Source organism: Stegostoma tigrinum, chromosome 1 (assembly GCF_030684315.1).
Source record: "Stegostoma tigrinum isolate sSteTig4 chromosome 1, sSteTig4.hap1, whole genome shotgun sequence".
Lineage (NCBI taxonomy): Eukaryota > Metazoa > Chordata > Chondrichthyes > Orectolobiformes > Stegostomatidae > Stegostoma > Stegostoma tigrinum.
The window spans coordinates 169,367,590-169,380,204 of record NC_081354.1 but is presented as its reverse complement, the minus strand read 5'-3'; the positions used below and the strand labels follow the sequence as shown (position 1 = coordinate 169,380,204).

The window sequence follows — 12,615 nt, the reverse complement described above, 5'->3', positions numbered from 1 at the left end:
GGCAGATGCAAGGCCCAAATTTTTGTTGACCTTGGGAGCCCTTTGAAAAAAAGACAGGAAGAGCCAATTCTGGATTCCTGCTCCCATTCCTATTTCTAGCAATTTTCCCAGGTATGGGGCAATTGTGTCAAGCCACATGCAATACTCCAGAGCTTGCTGCTTCCATTGCAGAGATAGGGCAGTCTAGTCATACAACCTAACGCAGTTTGGCTCATTCAGTAAATTCCCATTGTTACACTGGCCCTCAGAAGAGGTGTGAAACACAGGGAATCCAGTCCAAAGAGTGGGATTGAAGAACAAAACAATCACTTATTCCTGGAATACCTTTATTAACATGCTTTGAAACATGGAAGAAAAGGGTGTTCATCAAATTTCAATTGTTAGATACAGTATTGCAAGTTATATGTGTTTTCACTGCAATAATTGGTTACAAGGCTCTGCTCCGTGAAGACATGCTGGCTGTGACATCGATCAACATTGTGTAAGTGCTGTTATGGGCTAATGTTCTTTTCCCATCAGGAATGAGTGTTCCGATGCATTCAAGACGGAACAAAACTCTGCTTGAAATTCTGATGTAATTATCTGAAGTGATTTGAATATCCATAGCCCTTGAAAAGTGAAAACTTTCAAAACGTATCAGATAGTGAAACAGACCCCACATGTTTGGGGATAGGTTTGATTGATCAGACATACAGAGTAACTTTTTTTTTAAAGTTTTGATAGACATCTTTGTTTGTATTTTCATTTCGCTGAACACATTATGAATCCTTGGCTGAGTTTCAAAGGTGTAAAGTATTTATTTCTGCAGGGGGCTGGCTGTGTTCTCACTTTGCTTGATAGTTTAAAAAATTACGATAAAAAGCAGATTATCTGTCCCTGACAATGTTTAGTGAAATGGATATTAATTTGCTTTTGCAACAGATTTATTACTTTGGGGATTTAACCTTTTTGATTCAGTTTTATAAATGAGAGCTTTTCTTCTTTCTTTATTGAATTGTATTTGTGTGAAGAGGTCTATTAAATTGTTAGAAGTTATTTTCATCTCTACATGACTCCTGATATCTTCTCATATACTGAGTAGCTATGAAGGGAGGGAATGGGAGTAAGAGGGAATGTTTAGGGGAAATGCAGAGTACATGGGAGAAGAGAAGGAATTGTGAGGAGTGAGTGTTTGAGGTCTGATATTCATGTTTAAAACCTGGTTGATATCCCAACAAACAGAGGTGTTCTATCCTACTGGCTAAGCCATCTGCCCACTCTTATTATCACAACTAGGCTGCCACTGGAGGGGACTGACCCACTCTGTATGCCCACGTTGGCTTCCACTCAGATCCCCAAAAGGAAAAGACAAGTAAGGATGCCTTTGAAATAGATGGACAGCCAGGTCAGCAAGTTTCCTGACTTGACATTCCTGCTACCTTGATGAAAATCTAGTCCAAAATATTTGGTCAATATATCTGCAATTTTTCATTCCTATGATATTTTCTTCAGGTACTCACCTATTTAAATACATGTAATAGCTCATAAGCCCTATCTTTTTTTGCTTTTAGGCCAACATTTGCTGATTTCTACAACTTTCCGACTCATCAAGCCTGCTCATGTTCTTCGCATTATTAAGGCTGTTCTTTTAATTTTATACTATCCTTAGTTCCTTCAATAGTTCCTAAATGTCAATTCTGGACTTCTTCTCTTCCTAAACTATATACCTTTAGTTCTTCAATACAGGTGACTTATACACTTTTCACTGTATTTTAATAAATGCAATTGACAATAAATTTTTGTAAATAAATAGGAGGTCTTTGATATTTCTCTGATCCTTCTATAATATTTCCAGCAGACCCTTCAACTTGTCTTTGTTAAAATAAAAATTCTATTATGTGGACAATGCTGACCACACCGTATATATATTACCCTTCACTAGGTGGTGCTGGTGAGTCTTACCGAATCCTGGACATTTTTGAGATAATTGTGCTCAACAGGAAATTGCAGGATAATGATCAAGGATTGCTGCTGTTATTGATACTGGCAAAGAATTTATTGGTGCGACTAAAGATTTTTGGTAAATTCCTGGGTTGCATCCAAAATATTGCAAGTACCAACAGCTTGCCAATGATGGTCTGCCGGATTTTCAAGCACTTGTGAATTTCAGGCAACATACTCATATCAGTCAGCATCATCTTGGTAGTAACTCTATCACTCCAGTTTGGTCCTAAAAAGGGAAGTTTCTTTAACTTGCCTCGACCCAGAAAAAGCAGATGGAGCCATCTGGATTATTCACTGGTGTTTATTCATGCACTTACAAGTGAGATACACTCTTCTTGTGTGGTAATTGGATCTCCCTGAGCTGTTACAAAACACTGACTACTTTATTACTTTATACATGACAATCACATTACTTGGATGTACCAGTAACCTATAATACACAGTAACATATAACATAATGTGATTACATTCAACCAATCACAGTCAAATTTTAGCTAAGACATTTCAACGGTACATTGACACCAGGGCGCGCACAGGATGTGGGGAAATAAATAGACGGTGAACTGCTGGCTTTAATCTCATTTTGATGGGGCACCCAAACTTTACTTACTGGAATATCCTATCAATTTAATGCTTCAGTAATGTCTTAGGGTGGCACACTTAGTCTTCTTCTCATGCGAAAAGAGCTACTTGCTCCAACCTACTATTGTTCACATGGAAATGCTGTTGTCTCCCTGTCCCATGTAATGCTTTTGTAACTCTGCGACATGACCATTTGTTTTCTCCCTGTGTCCAGTTTGTTCTGCAAACATTTCTGACCCAATGTGGCCTTAATACACTGGATTAATATAAGATAAGAGGAGATAAAGTGATAAGATAGAAGCAGGAATGGCCATTTGGCTCCAACAGCCTGCGTCTCCATTCCACAATCACAACTGAGTTGATTGTCATGTCAGCTCGACTTTCCTGCTTGTCTCCCCAGAAACTTTGTTGATCAAAGTCTGACTGACTCAACCTTGAGTATATTCAAAGGCACAGGCTCCAATTAGGTAGACTAGATTATAATTCCAAAGATTTAAGGCCTTCTGAAATGTGCCCCTGTTTCTAGACTCCCTCACAAGGGGAAACATGCTGTCAACATCTGCCCTTTAAGTACAGATGTGGCTTTGAAATGGAGGAGAGCTCTATTTCCTGGTCAGCCACATTCATTTGGTCAATTTGGCCAAAATACTTGACATCCATCAGTCATCTAATACTGATTTAGCAAAAATTAGAGCACTGGGAGAAAAAATATCATTGGAAATTCTTCAGAAAAGGAAAGGGAACATTGACAATGAAGCTTAGCACTTTCTAGCAACTGTCACTGGATACCAATCAGGAATCAAAACAGCATCTGATTTTAACACTTGACCTTGTCCAGGGCATGAAAGTCAATTGTAACGTTCCATCAGCTGCCATAACTCAGAGTGCTAAAGTCAGCATGATGGAGGGGATCGAAGTTGTTCTATGCAGCTCAGTGTCTTTTATTGATTTTGATCAGTGAGCAGCCACTTCAGAAAAGCTACTTCAATTGGTGTCAAAGAAAAATAATAAAAAGCTAAACTTATCAGCGAAACATTAACGCTTTTCTCTTTCAGAGCTTCTAATATCCTTAGATAACCAATGGTGAGCACAATTGGCTCTTTTCATCTTAAACAGACCAGTCGCCTCTGCAGTGTTGGCTGCCTGATGTCCCTGGGTACAGCATTTCTTCACAGATACAATGCAATCAGAATCCTGGGTCAACCGGACAGCTCCAAACAAGAACATGGTGATGCAGTGTGCAAGATGTTTAGCCAAATCTAGTCATTGTCCTGACACTGTTCATGTGTTACCAGTGTGGACTCTTCTTCAGTTCTGCTCCCCAGCACTCTTGGGTCCTTCAGCAGGGACTTGTGTAGGCTTAGGGCTGAGGCAGTTACTGAGAACATCACACCAAAGACAGCAATTACGAAGCTTTCTCCTAGGGTTGCCTGCATTGCTATCTTCTGAAATTCCTTTCTCCTCAGTTTGGTCTTCACCTGAAAGAACAGGTACGAGCACAGTGCCAAAGACACTATGTCCAGAGTGGCTGCAAAACAAAAGATCAAAGCAGCCTCATCATTCATTCCAACAACTAGACTTTACAACGGATTCAATTAGGGAATTGTATCTCTCATACTGCCAATGTTATCTCTCAGAATCCCCCAGTCTACAGACATCCCTGATGAGTCCTTAAACTTAATCAGAGAATTATCTGGGAAATTACAGGCCAGAGAGCTTGACGTCCGTGATGAGGAAGCTCTTGGAGGAGATACTGACAGATAAGATAAATGCACATTTAGCAGAAAATGGGCTAATTAGTGACAGGCACCATGGTTTCATCAGGGCTGGCCATGTCTCACCAAATTGAATCTTTTTGAAGGAGTGACAAAGATAATTGACACGTTAAGGGCTGTGAATGTAGTTTATATGGAGTTTAGTAAGAAGTTTGATAAAATCCTACATAGCAGAATGGTTTAAAAACTAAAATCACATGGGATTCGGGGTGGGCTGGCTAGATTGATACAAAACTGGCTTGGTCACAGCAGACAGAGGGTAGTGGTGGAAGGGTGTTTTTCAGAATGGAGACCGATAAATAGTGGTGTTCCACAGGGATAAGTCTTAGGTCCTCTGTTGTTTGCAGTATATATAACTGATCTGGAGGAAAACGTGGGTTGTCTGATTAATAAGTTTGCAGATGACATAAAGATTGGTGAAGAGAGTGGGTAGGTCAGTCTGGGGAGGACGGACAGGTCAAGGGGGCGGGATGAGGTTAGTAGGTGCGAAATGGAGGTGCGGCTTGAGGTGGGAGGAGGGGATAGGTGAGAGGAAGAACAGGTTAGGGAGGCGGGGACGAGCTGGGCTGGTTTTGGGATGCAATGGGGGGAGGGTAGATTTTGAAGCTGGTGAAATCCACATTGATACCAGTGGGCTGCAGGGTTCCCAAGCAGAATATGAGTTGCTGTTCCTGCAACCTTCGGGTGGCATCATTGTGGCACTGCAGGACGCCCAGGATGGACATGTCGTCTGAGGAATGGGAGGGGGAGTTAAAATGGTTCGCGACTGGCAGGTGCAGTTGTTTAGTGTGAACCGAGTGTAGGCGTTCTGCAAAGCGGTCCCAAAGCCTCCGCTTGATTTCCCCAATGTAGAGGAAGCCACAACAGGTACAGCCGATGCAGTATACCACATTGGGAGATGTGCAGGTGAACATCTGCTTGCTGTGGAAAGTCATCTTGGGGCCTGGGATGGGGGTGAGGGAGGAGGTGCAGGGGCAGGTGTAGCACTTCCTGCGGTTGCAGGGGAAGGTGCCGGGTGTGGTGGGGTTGGAGGGGAGTGTGGAGCGGACAAGAGAGTCCCGGAGAGAGTGGTCTCTCCGGAAAGCAGACAGGGGTGGGGATGAAAAAATGTCTTTATTGGTGGGGTCAGACTGTAGATGGAGGATGTGTCGGAGGATGATGCGTTGTATCCAGAGGTTGGTGGGGTGGTGTGTGAGGCCGAGGGAGATTCTTTTTTGACGGTTATTGCGGAGGCGGGGTGTGAGGGATGAGTTGTGGGAAATGTGGGTGACATGGTCAAGGGTGTTTTCAACCACTGCGGGGGGAAAGTTGCGGTCCTTGAAGAACAAGGACATCTGGGATGTACAGGACTGGAATGTCTCATCCTGGGAGCAGATGCAGCGGAGGTGAAGGAATTGGGAACAGGGGATGGAATTTTTGCAGGAAGGTGGGTGGGAGGAGGTGTATTCTAGGTAGCTGTGGGAGTCGGTGGGCCTGAAATGGACATTGGTTTGTAGGTGGTTGCCTGCGATGGAGACAGAGAGGTCCAGGAAGCTGAGGGATGTGTTGGAGATGGTCCAGGTGAACTTAAGGATTGTCTTCACTGGAAAGACGGTGGCTGAGAGGAGACCTGACAGAGGTCTTCAAAATTATGAGGGCCATAGACAGGGTGGACAGTCAGAGGCGTTTTCTCCAGGGCTGAAGTTTCAATTACAAGGGGCCACAGGTTCAAGGTGAGATGGGGCAAGTTTAATGACGATGTGTGAGGGAAGTTTTTCATACAGGGAGTGGCAGGAGCCTGGAATACACTGCCAGAATAGGTGGTAGAAGCAGGCACATTAGTGACATTTAAGAGGCACCTGGTTGGTTACATGAATAGGGAGAAAATAGAGGGATACAGACTGATTAAGGGCAGAAGGTTTGTTTTTAGTTTAGTCAGGGCATCATAATCAGCACAGGCTTGGAGGGCCAAAGGGCCTGTTCCTGTACTATACTTCTCTCTTGCTTTTTTTGTTCTCTTCTGTAACACACTGGCTAAGGGCTTGCTTAACAATATGTGACAGATTGCACTGGCAACTTGCATTTCTACGTAACTGTGTGCGTACAGAATTTTACCTACCAACACACTAGAGACAGGTAAATGGGATGGGTCGTAGGGGAAGCAAGTCTAGTCATTAGGAGCTGCAGGGGAGGGAATACCCTTCGGTTATTATCGCTGGACTATTAATCCCGAGACCCACATAATGTTCTGGGGACCTAGGTTCAAAACCTGCCACAGCATAGGTTGGAATATAAATTCAATAAATATCTGGAATTAAGAATCTAATGATGACCATGAAACCATTCCCAATTGTCAGGGAAAACCCATCTGGTTCACTAATGTCCTTTAGGGAAGGAAACTGTCATCCTCACCTGGTGCGTGACTCCAGACCCGCACCAATGTGGGGTTGACTCCGAACTGCCCTCTGGGTAATTAGGGATGGGCAATAAATGCTGCCTAGGGAGCAGCGTCCTCATCCAATGAATTTTAAAAAAGGTAAATGCTTCTCCAAATAAGGAGCTATTCAAAACGCAGGCAATTCCCAGAATGACAGGTTAATACACATTCAGAATATATTGGCAGTGAGCAATAATCAGATATACAACTTGGGTGTTGTTTCTGCATAAAATGCAAAGGGACAAATTTTGAATTGCATTGCTTCAAAACCTCAACATGCCCACAGGAAATCTTAAAATATTTCAAGCCCAATAACCACAATAAATAATTCTTGGCCTTTGTTGCCTTGTCAAAATTTCACTATTCATCCCTTCAAATTTTTTCATAATTTGGAAAGCACCTTTTCCGAGCTTGATATTTATTAAATGTAAGACTGAACAGCATCATTGTCCATTGATATTAACTCCTAATGACTGCTCTTCATGAGCTCTCGAGTCATAGAGTCATACAGCATGGAAACAGACCCTTTGGTCAACTCGTCCTTGCTGACCAACATTCCTAAACTAAACTAGTCCTTTTCACCTGGATTTGCCCCACTTCCCTCTTAACCTTTCCTATTCATGAACCTGTCCGAATGTCTTTTAAATGTTGGAATTCTACCTTCCTCTACCACTTCCTCTGGTAATATATGCACCAATATACAATAAAAGTTGTCCCTCAGGTCCCTTTTAAATCTTTCCCCTCTTACCTTAAACCTATGCCCTCTTGTTTTGGACTCCTCTACCCTGCGGAAAAGATCTTGGCTATTCACCTTATTTATGCCTCTCATGATTTTATAAAACTCTCTAAAGTCACCCCTCAGCCTCTGATGCTTCAGGGAAATATGTCCCAGCCTCTCCTTATAACTCAAACCTTCCAGTCCCAGTACCATCCTCTGCAATCTTTTTTGCACCCTTTCCAGTTTAATAACATCTTCCTAGACTAGGATGACCAAAATTGTGTGCACAACTATGGCACAACTTTTAAGGACCATGTGCCTGTACCCCTAATTCTCTCTGTTTGACAACACTTCCCAGGGCTCCACCATTAACTGTGTAATTCTTACCAAAATGCAACACCTCAGATTAAACTGAATCTAAACATTCCTCAGCCCATTGACCCAGCTGATCAATATCACATTGTATTCTTAGATAATCTTCTTCACCGTCCACTACACCACTAATTTTGTGTCATCCAAAACCTATAACCAACTCTCAAAGGAGTTGACAGATATGGAGGATTACCAAAAATATGCACAACATGCATCTTTAGATATATGCTATTGGAAATGATTACAAATTTGGAGACAATGCGAACATTAGACATGTAGCAAGGGGCTATTTATAAAATAAACAAAAACAGAAGTTGCTGGAAAAGCTCAGCAGGTCTGGCAGCATCCGTGAAGGAGAAATTTATAAGACGTTGCTATGAAATGTGAGGAAATCGTCATAGAATCCCCACAGTGTGGAAAGAGGCCATTTGGTCCATCAAGTCTCCACCAACCCTCCAAACAGCGTCCCATCCACACCCAGCCCACACCTATCCCTACATACTCACATTTATCATGGCTAACCCACGTAACCTAGACTCCATGGGTAACTTACCATGGCCACTCCACCTGTGGGAGGAAGTTGGTGCATCCAGCAGAAACCCACGCAGACACGGAGAGAACATGCAAACTTTTAACTGGCTGTCCCCCACGGCTGGAATCAAACCCAAATCTCTGAGCCACCATGCCCCTTAATCATCCATGATTAATAATGATGTACCAGTTTTCTCCTGTCCTCCACTGAATATCACCCACACATTCAAACATATCCCTCACTACTGGAATTAAACTGGCTGCTCTGCATTTTGCGTGCTTATGTCTCAATCTTTTTGTTGACTAATGTCTAGTTCTCGAATACAATTCATGTGACTATAGAAATCTCCTGAACACTGACCTCAGCATCAGCTCCTTCCTTTCTTATTTCCTCCAAAACATTAAGAGTTATGCCCCATCTGGCTCAGGTTCCCCACAGGATTTCATTTTGCCTGTTAATACACTGTTAAATTCATTTGCATAAAATTCATAACACATCATTTTAATTAGGTCACTCATCTGCTTAAAATAACTAACTGCTTCAAAATAGAAAAGGAACTTTACACGAGCCCATTAACTTGTGCAGTACCAAAGGAAATTTGGCTGTTTAATTCTCCGAGTTTCTGCACAACACACACTTTACTGATAGCTCCTTATCTTATGAGTTTTTAATGAAAGAAAATGACTGGGTCTAGCCTAAAAATCAGTACAGCATGTCTAAGATCTCTTGGTTTTCCAAATCTCTGACCTTTGTATGACCTGCAGAAACTATTTGGTCATTAACACCTGTACCAATACTCCCAGAGCTTTGGCATTTTATTAAGATTCCCTTTTATTACATTTTTCTGCTTTCTACCTTCCACTGTTTTATACCCATTACCTCTCCACAGACTCTACAGTTATCTTAGGTACATGCAGCATAAATCCAAATTTTAATAACCTTTTATTCTCAGTAACTTTCACAGTAAAATATCCCAGCATTGAGGTCTGCCTGTCTTCTGGCTGAGAGCAGTAGGAATTTCAAATTTATGACTGAAATCAGCTGGAACCCTTCACTTCCCAGTGATGGTACACAACTTGACAACTTTATCAAAGGCCTCTATTTGAAGCAATCTGCATATTTAGAAAAAAATGAGAGGAGTTGATGCCCAGATTTTTAAAATGCTCAGCTCGTTTTAATCTTTGTAAATGTTTGGCAGAATGAAATCATAATGAGTGGAAAATAAAACAATATCAGAATAGCTCTAAGGTACACTTTACATTCACTTTTAATGAGAGTGCATCTTCACCGGGAGCAGATCTATTTTCCTTACTTTCCTCCTTATTGTATGACTCTCTATTTCTCCTATACTTGCTGTTTTCCTTTCTTTTCAGGCTCCAGTTCCATACCTTCTTGTACTTTCTCTCACCACTCCTCGGTTTCCCCTGCTGTTGCTTTTCCAATCTCATTAGCACAGTCCACTAGTTCACCATCAGCTAGATAATAGTGTGCTCTGGAATCTGTTTTGTTAAAGTGCATCACTGCAGTGACCAGCAACCTCCATTGCATAAGATTACTTATGGCTGCCCTTTCCAAAGGATTCATTTTATAGAACATTACAGCACAGTACAGGCCCTTCGGCCGTCGATGTTGTGCCGACCTGTCACACCGATCTCAAGCCCATAAGAAAAGTAATTCCCTCCCTGATTTAGAAATCATAGAATTTCTTAAAAAAAGGTATCATTTACAAAATAAATTTAACAAAATTTACAAAATAAAGACAACAGTGCAAAACAAGACACTAAATCTTTGAATGGTAGCCTGCAAGAGGAAAAAGGTTCAAGTCTGTGTACAAAACAAAATGAACATTCCAACCAATCATCATTAACCATTTGTGCCAAGTAGATAACACATCTCGGCCTCTGAGATAACAAGCTGAAGAGCTGGGTGAACACAGCAGGCCAAGCAGGAAAATCTGGGTGTTCAGGTCCATTGTTCCCTGAAGGTGGCAATGCAGGTCAATAGGGTGGTCAAGAAAGCATATGGCATGCTTTCCTTCATCGGACGGGATATTGAGTACAAGAGTTGGCAGGTCATGTTGCAGTTGTATAGGACCTTGGTTCGGCCACATTTAGAGTACTGTGTACAGTTCTGGTCGCCACATTACCAAAAGGATGTGGACGCTTTGGAGAGGGTGCAGAGGAGGTTCACCAGGATGTTGCCTGGTATGGAGGGTGCGAGCTATGAAGAAAGGTTGAGTAGATTAGGATTATTTTCATTAGAAAGACGGAGATTGAGGGGGGACCTGATTGAGGTCTACAAAATCATGAGGGGTATAGACAGGGTGGATAGCAAGAAGCTTTGTCCCAGAGCAGGGGACTCAATTACTAGGGGTCATGAGTTCAAAGTGAGAGGAGGAAAGTTTAAGGGAGATATGCGTGGAAAGTTCTTTACGCAGATGGGGGGGGGGGTGGTGCCTGGAATGTGTTACCAGCGGAGGTGGTAGATGCAGACACTATAGTGTCTTTTAAGATGTATCTGAACAGATACATGGATGGGCAGGGAGCAAAGGCATACAGACCCTTAGAAAATAGGTGGCAAGTTTAGACAGAGGATCTTGATCAGCGCAGGCTCGGAGGGCCGAAGGGCCTGTTCCTGTGCTGTAATTTTCTTTGTTCTTTGAAAGCTGACGTTTCAGGCCTAGACCGGGTGTAGGCCCAAAACGTCAGCTTTCCTGCTCCTCTGATGCTGCTTGGCCTGCTGTGTTCATCCAGCTCTACACCTTGTTATCTCGGATTCTCCAGCACGTGCAGTTCGTATTATCTCTACTACATCTCAGCCTCTGCCTGAGTCACCAAGATCACAAATGCTAGTCTTCAACTAATTTGCTTCACTCCATACGATATCAAAGTAATAGCAGAGTGTAGAGAATCCAACAAGTATGTGGGCTCCAACAACCTAACATTAAGTACTGAACACCAATGCTCTACAGCTACCCTTGGCTTTTGTCAAGTTTTTTCAGTAGAGCTAATATGACTAATTATTTTACGAAGATTTCATATTTTTATCATTTTGAGGACTTGAAATAAATGAACTTTTCTGCGATTCTTCAGAATTCAAGTTCTGCAGAGGTATCTTTTGTCTTTAAAATGGTCAATGGACAGACATAGAACATAGAACATAGAACAGTACAGCACAGAACAGGCCCTTCAGCCCACAATGTTGTGCCGACCATTGATCCTCATGTATGCACCCTCAAATTTCTGTGACCATATGAATGTCCAGCAGTCTCTTAAATGACCCCAATGACCTTGCTTCCACAACTGCTGCTGGCAACGCATTCCATGCTCTCACAACTCTCTGTGTAAAAAACCCGCCTCTGACATCCCCTCTATACTTTCCTCCAACCAGCTTAAAACTATGACCCCTCGTGCTAGCCATTTCTGCCCTGGGACATAGTCTCTGGCTATCAACTCTATCTCTGCCTCTCATTATCTTGTATACCTCAATTAGGTCCCCTCTCCTCCTCCTTTTCTCCAATGAAAAGAGACCGAGCTCAGTCAACCTCTCTTCATAAGATAAGCCCTCCAGTCCAGGCAGCATCCTGGTAAACCTCCTCTGAACCCTCTCCAAAGCATCCACATCTTTCCTATAATAGGGTGACCATAACTGGACATATTGGAAGTATTTTCAGCAAGGCGTACTTGTAAATCAAAAAATGTTTCAGTTAATTGCTGGACTTGTTCATTCCCCTTGGGCGCCCTTCATGGCTATTTGAACATATTTTTCAGGCAGTTAGGGTTGGTTTGGTTACCAGTTGGGGGAAGCCTGTTGAAGAAAAGGCTGAATTCAAGAGGTGAGATTAGAATGGCTGCCCTTGACACTGAGGGAGCATTGGCAGCGTTAACCAAGTGCAACATTAAGGAGCCCTAGCAAAATGGGCATAGGAAATCCAATGGGAACTAGAGGAAAGCTTCCTCTGGTTGGGATCATGCTGGCTAAAAGGAAGATGGTTGTGGTTGTTGGAAGTCAATCACCTCAGCTCCACAACATCTCTACAGGAGATCCTCAGCGTAGTGTCCTCAGCCCAACCATCTTCAGCTTATTCCTCATTGACCTTCCTTCCATCATAAGGTCAGAAGTGGGGATGTTCACTGATGATTGCACACAATGTTCAGCCCCATTCATAATGCTTCAGACAAAGTTGTCCATGGTTGCATGTAACAAGATCTGGAAAAGCTTGGGCCAATAAGTAGCG

General features: G+C 42.6%; 1 protein-coding gene across 1 annotated transcript in view; it reads right to left on the bottom strand.

Moving 5' to 3' along the window:
• Window positions 1–2,268: 2,268 nt before the first annotated feature.
• LOC132210435 (transmembrane protein 127) overlaps window positions 2,269–12,615 on the bottom strand; it is a 44,606-nt gene continuing 34,259 nt past the window's right edge. Inside the window, exon 3 of the mRNA XM_059650239.1 lies at window positions 2,269–4,093. Coding sequence (XP_059506222.1) covers window positions 3,825–4,093 — 269 coding nt within the window. The 3' untranslated portion in view covers window positions 2,269–3,824. The remainder of the gene's footprint in view (window positions 4,094–12,615) is intronic.